We start from the raw sequence: 12,500 nt of genomic DNA on the forward strand, positions 1-12,500 counted from the left end.
AAACAGACAGTACTAATCCCTCTCTGTCTGTTTGCTCACAGAACTTAACTCTAGTCTTAGGGAGAGATTAGGTCCATATATTCTGCACCTTCTACTGATGTTTTATGGTCATAAAGACCCTCTACACTAATCACGTTGACTCTAATGTAACGTGTCTTTGATGCTCGTAGTCGTACTGAACATGTCGCACTGAGTCCAGATGTGAACTCTCTCTCTGGGTAAACACAGTCTCACAGTTTAATGTGAGACACACTGAATGTTCCAGAGTGTCGGATCTCCTCCTGATGCCCGTAGAGCAGGAACGTCGGTCGGATGCAGAACCGGCCGAAGCTGTTTAATCCGTCAAAGTCTCTGTGGCTGTCAGGAGATGGGGTGTGGCTGCTGAGAGGATCGTGTTCAGGGGAGGAAAGCACCGCAGGACGTTCCTCTACTTCTTCTTGATTTACACTCGCTCTGGTCGCACACTTTAATCTCACTCTCATGAATTCTAGTCGTAGCTCCTCATCTCTTCTTTAAGGTGCTGGTTCCTCTGAGAAAGCTGAAGGTTAGCCGTTGGATGAATACATCAGCAGTGAATGGGTTTTCTATATGTGTTTATAGCGTGTAAAGAAAGAGAGAGTCTGCGTAGGCAGGATGGACGAGTCTTCAGACTTTCAGCAGAAGACAGCGGTTCATGTCCAGAGTGACCCCAAGTCAACGTTACTTATTTTAGTCTTGTTACATAACTTCGTACTGAACTAACAAACGTAGTTATTTTTACGTATCAAACATAGTTATTTTACGTATCAAACGTAGTTATTTGACGTATCAAACGTAGTTATTTTACGTATGAAACGTAGTTATTTGACGTATCAAACGTAGTTATTTTACGTATCAAACGTAGTTATTTGACGTATCAAACGTAGTTATTTTACGTATCAAACGTAGTTTTTTTTCAACGTATCCTCATACGACTGTTCGTATGACATCTTACAAAAAGGTTACGTGTCAATTTACGCTCGTTACATGAATACAGTCTTTTCAAAATAAGCTTCACAGAAATCAGCTTCGTTATGTTCAGGAAAAGATGGATGTACAACAACTACAGAAGAGCCGTTACTGAAGTACACAAGTTACCTGACAAATACATCACCGTTGACCGAACTCCTTCTTTGATGAAAGGACGTTTTTCGTTTGTCCGCTCCGCCCTGTGTGGGTTTTATGCGGATTTTATATTCCCTGCTTCATGATTATTTGGGTTCTATACAGATTGATTTTGTTCATTAAAGTGCAATCATTTTGGTCAGTAAAGCTACGTTTTTTACCAAACAAAAATACAAATTTTAACCCGAACTACGATTGTTACCTCAACCTAAAAACTAAGTAAACCTACGTTTGACCAAAGCGACGGTCTTTGACGAGTTGGGGGTGAGAGTCTGTTGCAGGTTCAGTTCTCAGGGATATCGGTGTGATCATTAGGTATTTAAAGACTAAAAAAGTCTAAATGAAAAAGAGAATGAAGCGGTTTCACTCCCTTTTCATCCAGTATTGTGACGCTTCTCATCAGTCTAATGGTGGTGATCCTGTTTTGAAAAGGGTCTATAGTAGGAGGCTTCTCTGGAGATCTTCTCGGGGTAGATGTCATTCCTACAAAAACCTTAAGTCACACTTACAGAGAGAGTCATTTAATATCTATACTAAAGTTAAGTGTCTATGGTGCCAGATGTTCCACGCTGACCTACGAAGCTCTAAATATCCAGCGGTCATTGAACACAGAAGCTGATTCAAGAGGTCTGGAACAACCGGGCTGCAGCAACGGGACTTTACAGAAAAGGTCTTCTCGAACTAAAGAAATAGTCCGTCTGAGTATCTAATGAACTGTGTAGTGATTTCTACAGTCTTGAATTGGTCTTGTTGAGAACCCGTTCGGTACCCTGAGTCACAAACACAAAGAATCTAAGCTGTCCTCCTTTCTCTTTCTGGTAGATGAGTACGGAGCTGAAGGTTTCTCCCACGGGGCGTCCTTCAGGGGAGGGCCTTCTTCAGGGTCCTTCGAAGACCAGGACCAGAGTTTGGGTCCGGGTGCCGGACCAGGTATCGGCTTTAATCCCGGTCCAGGATCGGGGCCCTCTGGTCCCCCCACCACCAACTTCAATAACATCCACATCCCACCAGGGGCCCACGCACCGGCCAACACTCCAGCAGAGCTGCCTCCACCCACAGGTATCTGTTTGTCTTCATAATGTCCTCTGAGTCAGTCTAACCCTAACTGTCGGTTTAGTTGTCTAACCCTAACTGTCGGTTTAGTTGCCTAACCCTAACTGTCGGTTTAGTTGCCTAACCCTAACTGTCGGTTTAGTTGCCTAACCCTAACTGTCGGTTTAGTTGCCTAACCCTAACTGTCGGTTTAGTTGCCTAAACCTAACTGTCGGTTTAGTTGCCTAACCCTAACTGTCGGTTTAGTTGCCTAACCCTAACTGTCGGTTTAGTTGCCTAACCCTAACTGTCGGTTTAGTTGTCTAACCCTAACTGTCGGTTTAGTTGTCTAATCCTAACTGTCGGTTTAGTCGCCTAACCCTAACTGTCGGTTTAGTTGTCTAAACCTAACCGTCGGTTTAGTCGTCTAACCCTAACTGTCGGTTTAGTCGCCTAACCCTAACTGTCGGTTTAGTCGTCTAAACCTAACTGTCGGTTTAGTCGTCTAAACCTAACTGTCGGTTTAGTCGTCTAAACCTAACTGTCGGTTTAGTCGCCTAACCCTAACTGTCGGTTTAGTCGTCTAACCCTAACTGTCGGTTTAGTCGCCTAACCCTAACTGTCGGTTTAGTCGTCTAACCCTAACTGTCGGTTTAGTCGTCTAAACCTAACTGTCGGTTTAGTCGTCTAAACCTAACTGTCGGTTTAGTCGTCTAAACCTAACTGTCGGTTTAGTCGTCTAAACCTAACTGTCGGTTTAGTCGTCTAAACCTAACTGTCGGTTTAGTCGTCTAAACCGACAGTTCGGTTTAGTCGTCTAAACCTAACTGTCGGTTTAGTCGTCTAAACCTAACTGTCGGTTTAGTCGTCTAAACCTAACTGTCGGTTTAGTCGCCTAACCCTAACTGTCGGTTTAGTCGTCTAACCCTAACTGTCGGTTTAGTCGTCTAAACCGACAGTTCGGTTTAGTTGCCTAAACCTAACTGTCGCTTTAGTTGCTCCTTTCATTCAGATCCTCCGGTAAAGGGAGCAAAGCTGGTCGTAGTCCAGCTGTGGCGTGTTTGTCTAAAGAAGGGTGGGACTGTTCTCATAACTATCAGATAATAATAATAATAATAATGATAGTAATAATAATGAAGCCCAGTGGTGGAAAGGTGTGATCATTACTGGACTGGTGTTTCCAGAGTCTCTTATCATCTGTGTTGGAATCTTCTCACTCATTTCTCTGATAACTGTGAGTACGTGACAGCCCAGCCTTCAATAACACACACACACACACACACACACACACACACACACACACACACACACACACACACACTTTTTAAATGTGGGTGAAGCACAAACAGCCCAAACTGTGAAGCTCCACCTGTTTGTTTGACTTATCTTAAGAGATTCTGGAATTCTCTTTCCATTTTTATTTTCACTGAACAATTAATCACAGTTGTACTGAACTCACAGGAGGACTTATGAAATGTATTAAACGTTCATCTAACTCTGTATGTCATGAAATCTGTATTTGTACAACAGATCCCTCTTTTCTCTTCTGTAAAACACTTTCAAATGTGTGTGACTCACTCTTTGATGATTTCTCTTTCACGAGGACTTTTGCAAAATGTGTGTGAAAACATAATTGTAGTAATAAATAAATACTTTAATAAAACAATTAACAAAAACACTTTTTGTTGACCAACAGAAGCAGTTAAACCAGTGCCTGTTCCCAGATCAGTGCCCATGATGGACCCCACACTGCTCAACGCCCAGCAGCAGGGTAAGAACACACACACACACACACACACACACACACACACACACACACACACACACACACACACACACACACTTTGATTATTGATTTTTGTGTATTATTCCTCATGTTGTGTCATGAACGTGTAAAAGCAAGCGGAGCCGTTTAGATGAACATACAAAGAAAAATCCACCGATACAGATAATAAGCATCCTGTAAACTCAGTGGAAATATTCTAAATACAACTCGTATTGATTCTTTTACCTCCACAGCAGTACATCTACTGTAGTGATACACAGAGTATGTAGAAGTACCTCATACAGCCTCTCTACTAACGTCCAAACTACCTGTTAAAGTGTCCTCAGGCCTCTACCTGTCTCATGAATGTCTTTGTGATGACGTTCCACCGATGTTCTTCAGTGTCACAGAGGACACGTTTCTCCACGTTTTATGATCACGTTATGTGTTTTCCATTTCAGAACTCTCTCTGTGTTTAGGGCGTTCGGTAGAAGAGACACGTCCAGTCTGTCCCGCGTGGTCTTTGAAGTTGTTTGAGGTCAGCTGGTATCTTTGGACTCTGATGTTTTCAAAGTGTGTGAAGAGGACAGTGAGCGAGGCCAGAGAGCAGAGTAACGCGATGAAGATCTCTACAACAAGAGGCTAGATTTATAAGAGATCAACGTAGTTCATGAACCTGGATCTGGATTCAAACCCCTTTTTAGGGACTTTAAAGGCCCTTTCCCACCAAACAGAGTTCGTTCCCAGAACAAGTGACTCTGCAGTAGTCTGCAGGTATTTATCGGCTTCAATCGACTACGATGCCCACAAATCTACGTCTGAGTCTCCGTCCTGCAGCGCTGAAGTAACCACATCAGACACCTCAGAGTGTGCGTTGACTAGAAAACCACTTTGTTTTCTTTATGTAAGAGATGAAGGCAGCTGATCCTGAGAATAAAGGTTTGATACGATCAGAAGGACGATAACAGGGCTTTAGAGAAGTAACACTCAGCCTGTAGAAGATGTAAGATAACCACAGAAGAAGTGACACTCAGTCTGTAGAAGATGTAAGATCACCACAGAAGAAGTGACACTCAGTCTGTAGAAGATGTAAGATCACCACAGAAGAAGTGACACTCAGTCTGTAGAAGATGTAAGATAACCACAGAAGAAGTGACACTCAGTCTGTAGAAGATGTAAGATCACCACAGAAGAAGTGACACTCAGTCTGTAGAAGATGTAAGATCACCACAGAAGAAGTGACACTCAGTCTGTAGAAGATGTAAGATCACCACAGAAGAAGTGACACTCAGTCTGTAGAAGATGTAAGATAACCACAGAAGAAGTGACACTCAGTCTGTAGAAGATGTAAGATCACCACAGAAGAAGTGACACTCAGTCTGTAGAAGATGTAAGATAACCACAGAAGAAGTGACACTCAGTCTGTAGAAGATGTAAGATGACCACAGAAGAAGTGACACTGCAGGAGATGGTGGTGACGGTCTCCGTCTGATTGGTCCACCATTCTATCTAACCGATCATTACCTCCACACCACCGCCACTCGTCTGCTGTCTAGACTGTCATCAGCTGCTGCTGGTCAACCACAGATCCCATAATTCACTCTTTTCTTTAAGTGTTTCCCTCCATCAACAACTAGGAGACACGTGGTGAAGTCACTGATGTTTAGTCATCTGTTGGCTGAAGGAGGAGTAGTGTTCTAGTGAGGACGCTTAGTCGACTCATTTACACCAGAGGGGCGTTCACTGACCTGTTGTTTAATCAGACAACTAAACATTTGTGTTAAACACAGACCTGATGTCTGAACAGAAACACGTTCAACGAACACTCTGACTTCTAGACGGAGGAGCAGGACTTCCTCGACACAAAGACCAGACGTCCACATCTTCATTGGCTTTTAAATGCAGTCCTTTTAGCTTAAGTGTGTGTAACTTTTTAAAGTGAATTACAGAGCTTTAGATAAAGACTAAGCATGCTGCTCAGGTAGGTGAAATGAATAATTCAACCTCTCTGCATGGTTTCGTTCAGACTCAGCTGCTACTTTCTCTCTTCCGACGGTGGATCCAGACCCGTGTGACTCGAGCAATTACACTTCTGTCCGATCGCTCTTAAAAATTAAGATTAAAAAGCCGATTTTGAGCAACACATTGAGCCTCCGTTCATGCAGATACGTGCAGGGAAATGTTGCGTTGCTGAGCTCCATTTAAAACATATCAAGCAGCCCGAAGAAGGACGAGCTAATGACCCAGAAGACATGTGGATATCTGTTCTGAGGCATCAGTGAAGCACTCGGTCAGCAGGGGTTTCTCAGGGAGCTCCTCTCTGGACGAGAAGAACACACGTCGTCTAATCACATCTACTACCTTTTGATCGATCGAGTTTTTAAGCATTTATCACATCAGTCGACGGTCAGACTGCTTTGAAGTTCTGGAGATGACACATGGAGTACATGTTCATGTTTAGGGTTTCATAGTACTCACTGCTGCAGCCACATAAACACTCCTCCGGTAAACGTTGAAGAGTCGTTCTGTTAAGTTTTAGATGAAACGAAAAGACAAAACCCACCGGCGGTGAAAAACGTGTTTTCTTGAGACAATCGCCAAAACTAAACCGTTCATCACAACCAGAACCATTAGAAGCAGGAAGTCTAATCAGCGTTTTTCAATCATTTCTAATATTTTATAAACAAATCAACTAATGATCGGAGTAATTGCAAGGTTAGTTGATAATACAAAATAACGGCAGCTGTAGTTCTTGAAACACATTCCTTCTACATTCATTCTTTGAACTAAAGCTGATGGTAAACTTCACTATCGATGACGTGGTCTTCTTGTTATTATCACTAGCACCTTCGTTAACGTCCTCTCTGAAGCGCTGTGGTCTCTGGCCGTCTCTTCGTCTCTATACTGACTCTCTCCTCACTCATTTTCCACTATTTCACCTCCTCTTCCTCCTCCTCTTCCCATCATTGGGAGGACCCAGTCAGCACATTTTCTTTTTCTTGGAGGAGAAGAGAATGAGCCGGGGGATTATGGCCACATGGTGCAACATTATTCAATCATTTTTCTTCTTCTCCGGGACGTTTTGAAGACTGTGTTTTATGAGTGTTACTAAGCCAGGAGGGTCATTATCTGGTGCTCTGCTCTGCTTCTCAAAGGGGGCTCCAGAGGACCTTCGTGGGGTCCCAGCATGTCCACATGAAAGCAGAGGAATCACTTGGTGTCATTGTTGTTTCATGTGCTAGACGTTAACCCTGTGAGAGGAGATCTTTAGATTCATCTCCTCTGCTGCTCGGAAGGAACGTCGAGTTTTTAAACGTCTGCCTGCCGTCGTTGTTTCGACCCCAAAACACACCGGTGACTTCTCAGTTCAACCAGCGAACCAACACCTCATCACAGAGGAGGTGGAGGTTTGGTGAACCACGGCTACACAAAGCTGATAGGCTCAAGAGTTTGTTTTTTGCACCATAAGAGCCACCGTACTTCTACATGTCTTTGTCCTACTGAGCTCGTATGACATTTAGTTTCTATACTCACAGTATCTGACTTACCTGTTTATTAGTTACAACCTTTAGCTATAGAATCTGTTGCTGTTCACCGTTGGTTGCACAGTTATTGGTGCATTGTGAGATGATATTCTGTACTTACAACAGCTGCAGCTCTGAGAGACAAACAGATATAATCTAAATCATCCCCGTCTCCTAGAGGTTCTGTCCCCATACAGCTAAAGTGTGTTAGCGTTTAGCTTTGGAGAAAAACATATTGTTGTAACGTAATTAGAATAAGTCAACGTAAACTTTTTGTTTCACACAAGACCTGAACAGCGGCCTTCTGGGTAAAAGTCCTGTTTGTTTGACACATGACCTCATTCAACGGTCCTATGATATATTTTATCCAGTTACTCCTTATTCTTTGTGCGTTTTTCTACTAAAGTCCAGCAACACGCGTTTATTTCCTCTCGTGCAGTCTTTTCAAAATAAACTTCTACAGAAAGTAGTTCGTCAGGTTTAGAGATTGTGGTTTGTGTTAAAATAACTACAGAAGTGCCGTTACTAAAGGTGACAAATAAATCAGCTTGGACTTCTGGTTTCATGAGGAACAAACGACTGAACTTCTCTTTGTCAGAACTCTTTTGGTTTGACACCAGCAGAGTGACATTTCTGCAGCTTATCTAAAATATGAGCATGTTTTGAGCATGAGAACGTTTTTGAAAAATTAGAGGATGTTGCAAACCACCCGCTCTAATCAGAGTCACTTTAAAGGACCACTTGTTTTGTTTTTTAGCTGGTTTTATAGAGCCGTGCAGATGGTTTTGGTTTAACTGGAGCTGAACCTCCACTGAACAGTTTGGATTGAGAAGATTTCGTCCATAGAAAGTAGTTCTAACTGAGAACCGTCCGTGGATCATCCAGAGTCTCTAGAAACATCTTTAAAATCCGGCTTGTTGGGTTTGTAGCTGCGCAGTTTAGAGAAACCAGCTTCATGCAGACGCATTAAAACACTACCTACTCTACAGGTTCATTGTTGGAGGTAGAAACCCGTCTTCACAGGTTCTGCTTCGGTCCACAGTGAATATCGTTCTGTGCTGTCGGACATTTCACGGCTCTGAGTGATGCAGCAGAGAGTTCATGTGTTGGATTTGGAGAGCGTGTCTCACCGAGTGGAGGGATGGTTCCACTTAAAGACAGGAATCAGGATGTAGTGGAGGAAAAGGGTTAAAGGAGAGAAGGAGGGAGTCCGAGGAGAGAGGATTCAGACGTAGAGAACGAAGCAAACATCAGTTTCAAAATGAAAGAGAGACTATGTACAGAGTGTAGAGGCTATATATTTAATCTATTTAAATTATTCAGATTCACACATTGATAATAAATTGCATTTTGTTTTTCATCGGTTTAAAAAATGACAAAACATCCCCGTCTACGTTTCAATTCCTTTTTTAAATTGAAACACTTTTATTAATCGAGACTCCAGGCAGCACTTTTTTATTATTGTATTACCAATGCAGGGTTGTGTGTTGGACTTTCTCCTGGTTTAGAAAGAAAGAGCACATAGACAGCGAACAGAGCGTCGATCTGTACCGATGGATTCACATTTATCAGAGGAGAGGAGACAAGAAGGAGAAATCAAAGGTAGAAAAGAGGAGAGCAACGGAGGGCAAAGGAGAAGAAAGTAATAAAAGATGGAGAAGAGAAAAAGGTACAGACTGAAAGAGGGTTTGGATACAAGAGGAGGGAACAGGATGTGGAACCGCAAAGGAAGGAAAACCAGGAGAGAAGGATAGGAAAGGTGATAAGGAGACACTACATGGCCATCAACAGATCCACATGGATGGATCTTTGAGGGGTTTTTAAGGGTTGTTTCTGGGTCCTGTAAGAACCACTGGAGTCCAGGATGAAGTCCGGAGTGTTCCACCCACTTCAACTTGTTGTTGCTCCTCCAGGCTGAGCTGCAGACCTCCAGAGACTCTGATGGGTGGAGATCTGTGAGAGTTAAACTGGAGTTTATTAGCAGAGGGTTTACAGAGAGATAGCACTACTGACACGGAGATAATCAATCAGTCATCTCAAACAGAACATAGTGAATCAATGTCTGTTGTTTTGTTGTGACTGTTTTATCAGATACTGTACTTTATAGAAATCAATATCTTAGACTACTTAGTTAGGTTGAGACAATTAAACTACTTAGTTAGGTTGAGACAACTAAACTACTTAGTTAGGTTGAGACAACTAAACTACGTAGTTAGGTTGAGACAACTAAACTACTTAGTTAGGTTGAGACAACTAAACTACGTAGTTAGGTTGAGACAACTAAACTACTTAGTTAGGTTGAGACAACAACACTACGTAGTTAGGTTGAGACAACTAAACTACTTAGTTAGGTTGAGACAACAACACTACTCAGTTAGGGTTAGTAAAGAGAGGAGAGGTTATTAATGGTGTTTTATGAGTTTTAGATGAACAGGTCTGAAGCTCCAGGTTGAAGTCTCTATCTGTTCACAGTGATGAGGTCAGAGGGAGCGGTCCGTCTCAGAGGGTCAGAGGTCACCAGTCTGTTTTGATTAAATACTACAGTAATGAGAGGCCATCAAAGGGACGACACACACACACACACACACACACACACACACACACACACACACACACACACACACACACTCTGTATGGACTGGCAGATTACAGACCAGTCCTTCTTTAAAAACACTTCCCAGCAGGTACCTCTTTATCATAAATTACCCACAATCCCTCAGTGCTGACAGGTGATTATGTGCCGGTGGAGACGTTCTTACTCTGGGCCTCGTCACGTTCCAGGAGGATGTTTGTTTGCATCTTTAAAAGCCCTCAGAAGATGAGTGAACATTTGGATGCTTGATTACTTATAAACTGATGAAATAATATCAGCTCATTCATGTTTCCAGATTCTCAAAAGTGAAGATTTGCTACTTTGAGTCATTTTAAACTGAATTACTCTTTTAATGAACATTTTTCTTTTTTGTCTGACATTTTACAGACTAAAACAACCAATGATGAACACATGAACCTAGAAGCAGCTTTAGTTCTTCTTGGATCGTAGAGAAGAGGTTTCCTGATTAGAACTCTTTCAGGTCTTCAGGTCACTGGAATCAGAAGCTCTTTACTGATTCCAGTGTTTTCCTCAAAGTTTCTGTTAGAGGAAGAAACTTCCTCTGAAACAGTTTCACGGTTTATTTCTGTCTTTGTCGCAGCTGTTCACAGTAAAGAGGAGATGATCGCTTCCTCGTTGTTGTGCATGAAATATCTGACTCTCATCTCACTTCCTCCCTCCCTTCCTCCCTCCCTCCCTCCAGGCGGTGTTCATCTCACTCCGGAGGACTTCACCAAGGCCCAGAAGTACTGTAAGTACGCGGGCAGCGCCCTGCAGTACGAGGACGTGGGCACGGCCATCCAGAACCTCCAGAAAGCCCTGAAGCTCCTCACCACCGGCAAAGAATGAAGCCTTTGTCCTCCGGTCTGATCCCCCCCCCCCCTCTCTCTCTCTCTCTCTTTTCTCCCCGGCAGCGCCACTCTATCTGTCGCTGATCGAGCACACACACACACACACACACACACACACACACACACACACACACACACACACACACACTCACACTCACACTCTCTCTCTGGGAGGACATGATGGAAATCAGTGTGCAACAATGGCTGCCTGTGTCTGACACTGTGACTGACTGCTTATTAATTATTAAGAACCCAAAAGATCAAAGCTCCGTTATTGACGACTATTGGCACATTTCAGATGCGTCACTACTGTCACACACTTTGACATCTATTTTATTTCACTCCTTTCTGAACTATCAAATATCAAAAGTTTGACGTTAAAGAATCTTTTTATGGAGCTGCTGTGGTCATGTTGACGCAATGCATTAAAAGAAAAGCCATTAATAGTAAATGAGCCAGGTGGCTAGTTGGCTTAGCTTAGCATAAATTATTTTCTCCGATCAGCTTGTGTTCGAGTTCCAAAAGATGAGACTCAACGTGAGTCAGAGACGCTAGCTGTTTCCCCCACCGCTTCCAGTCTTTAAATGCTAAGCTAAGCTAATTGTACAGATGTGACACTGACCTCCGTCTTTTCTTCAGGCTGCTGAGCTTTTACTTTGAACGACATCAGCGGTTCATCACGACCGCTTCGAGGAGCCGACCCGGTGGAGCCGGAGGTCAAGTGTAAATAACGAGGAACAAAAAACGATTCAGTCAGACGTCGAGTTCTTTCTGTTGAATGAGGAGAAAGAACAATGAGTTCAACGTGATTATGAAAACACTAAGAGCAACCTTTCGTCCATCCGTTCCGACCACATCTACTCAAAGCAGAAAGTCAGTGGTGACGTAGTGAAGTTCGCCTCCTGCTTGATTTATGGTGCGACTCTGAAGTTTAAAAGTTGAGAATATTTAAACTTTTTACCGACGACGCTGTGAACGTGAAAGCTAAATTGTGGATTGTAACAAAAACAACTTCTTAACATTCAGAAGTACAGTAAAATAAGTCGACGTTGACTTCTGGTTTCGCTCCTTAAACTTCGTCGCCCGACTTCCTCCTGTGCTCCCGTCATAATGCGTTCCACCACCAAGGGGCGCCGTAGAAACCGGAGGAATCACTGTAAAAGGGATGGTTAGCTGAGGCGCTACGTGACGAGCTAACGGACAGATCCGTAACGTCTTCTCTCCCCAGAATGTTTTTAATTGAACACATTTTTCTGTTTTACGAGATTAAACTGAGTCTTTGTTCTGAAGCTCAGGCGTTAAAGAAGGTAAAACTGCTCAAATACTTTAATACTTTCTCCCTATGTGTTGATTATTTCTGAGCGCGGCGGCCATCTTTCTTTCTTTTTTTCTGGTTTATTATTATTTAACGTTTCAGTTTTTTCTGAACTTCTCTCTTCACAAAGATCTCATCTGTCAGACTCAGTTTGAATAAAATATTTGAAATGAAGCTTCACTGTCTCGTCTGTTTAAGACTTCATATCTTTGATGTTCACAGGGTTTTTTTGGAGGAAACAGGAAGTTACAACTCGTCTTCAACGTCGTTATTCATT

At 42.8% G+C, this 12,500-nt stretch overlaps 1 protein-coding gene across 1 annotated transcript in view; it reads left to right on the plus strand.

The window, feature by feature from the left end:
• vta1 (vesicle (multivesicular body) trafficking 1) overlaps positions 1-12,397 on the plus strand; it is a 30,730-nt gene extending 18,333 nt beyond the window's left edge. Inside the window, exons 6-8 of the mRNA XM_068709140.1 lie at positions 1,966-2,202; positions 3,872-3,946; positions 10,761-12,397. Of these exons, the coding sequence (XP_068565241.1) occupies positions 1,966-2,202; positions 3,872-3,946; positions 10,761-10,906 (458 nt within the window). The 3' untranslated portion in view covers positions 10,907-12,397. The remainder of the gene's footprint in view (positions 1-1,965; positions 2,203-3,871; positions 3,947-10,760) is intronic.
• Positions 12,398-12,500: the final 103 nt, after the last annotated feature.

Source organism: Cebidichthys violaceus, unplaced genomic scaffold (assembly GCF_023349555.1).
Source record: "Cebidichthys violaceus isolate CVI_PGR_0920_01 unplaced genomic scaffold, fCebVio1.0.p SCAF_14, whole genome shotgun sequence".
Lineage (NCBI taxonomy): Eukaryota > Metazoa > Chordata > Actinopteri > Perciformes > Stichaeidae > Cebidichthys > Cebidichthys violaceus.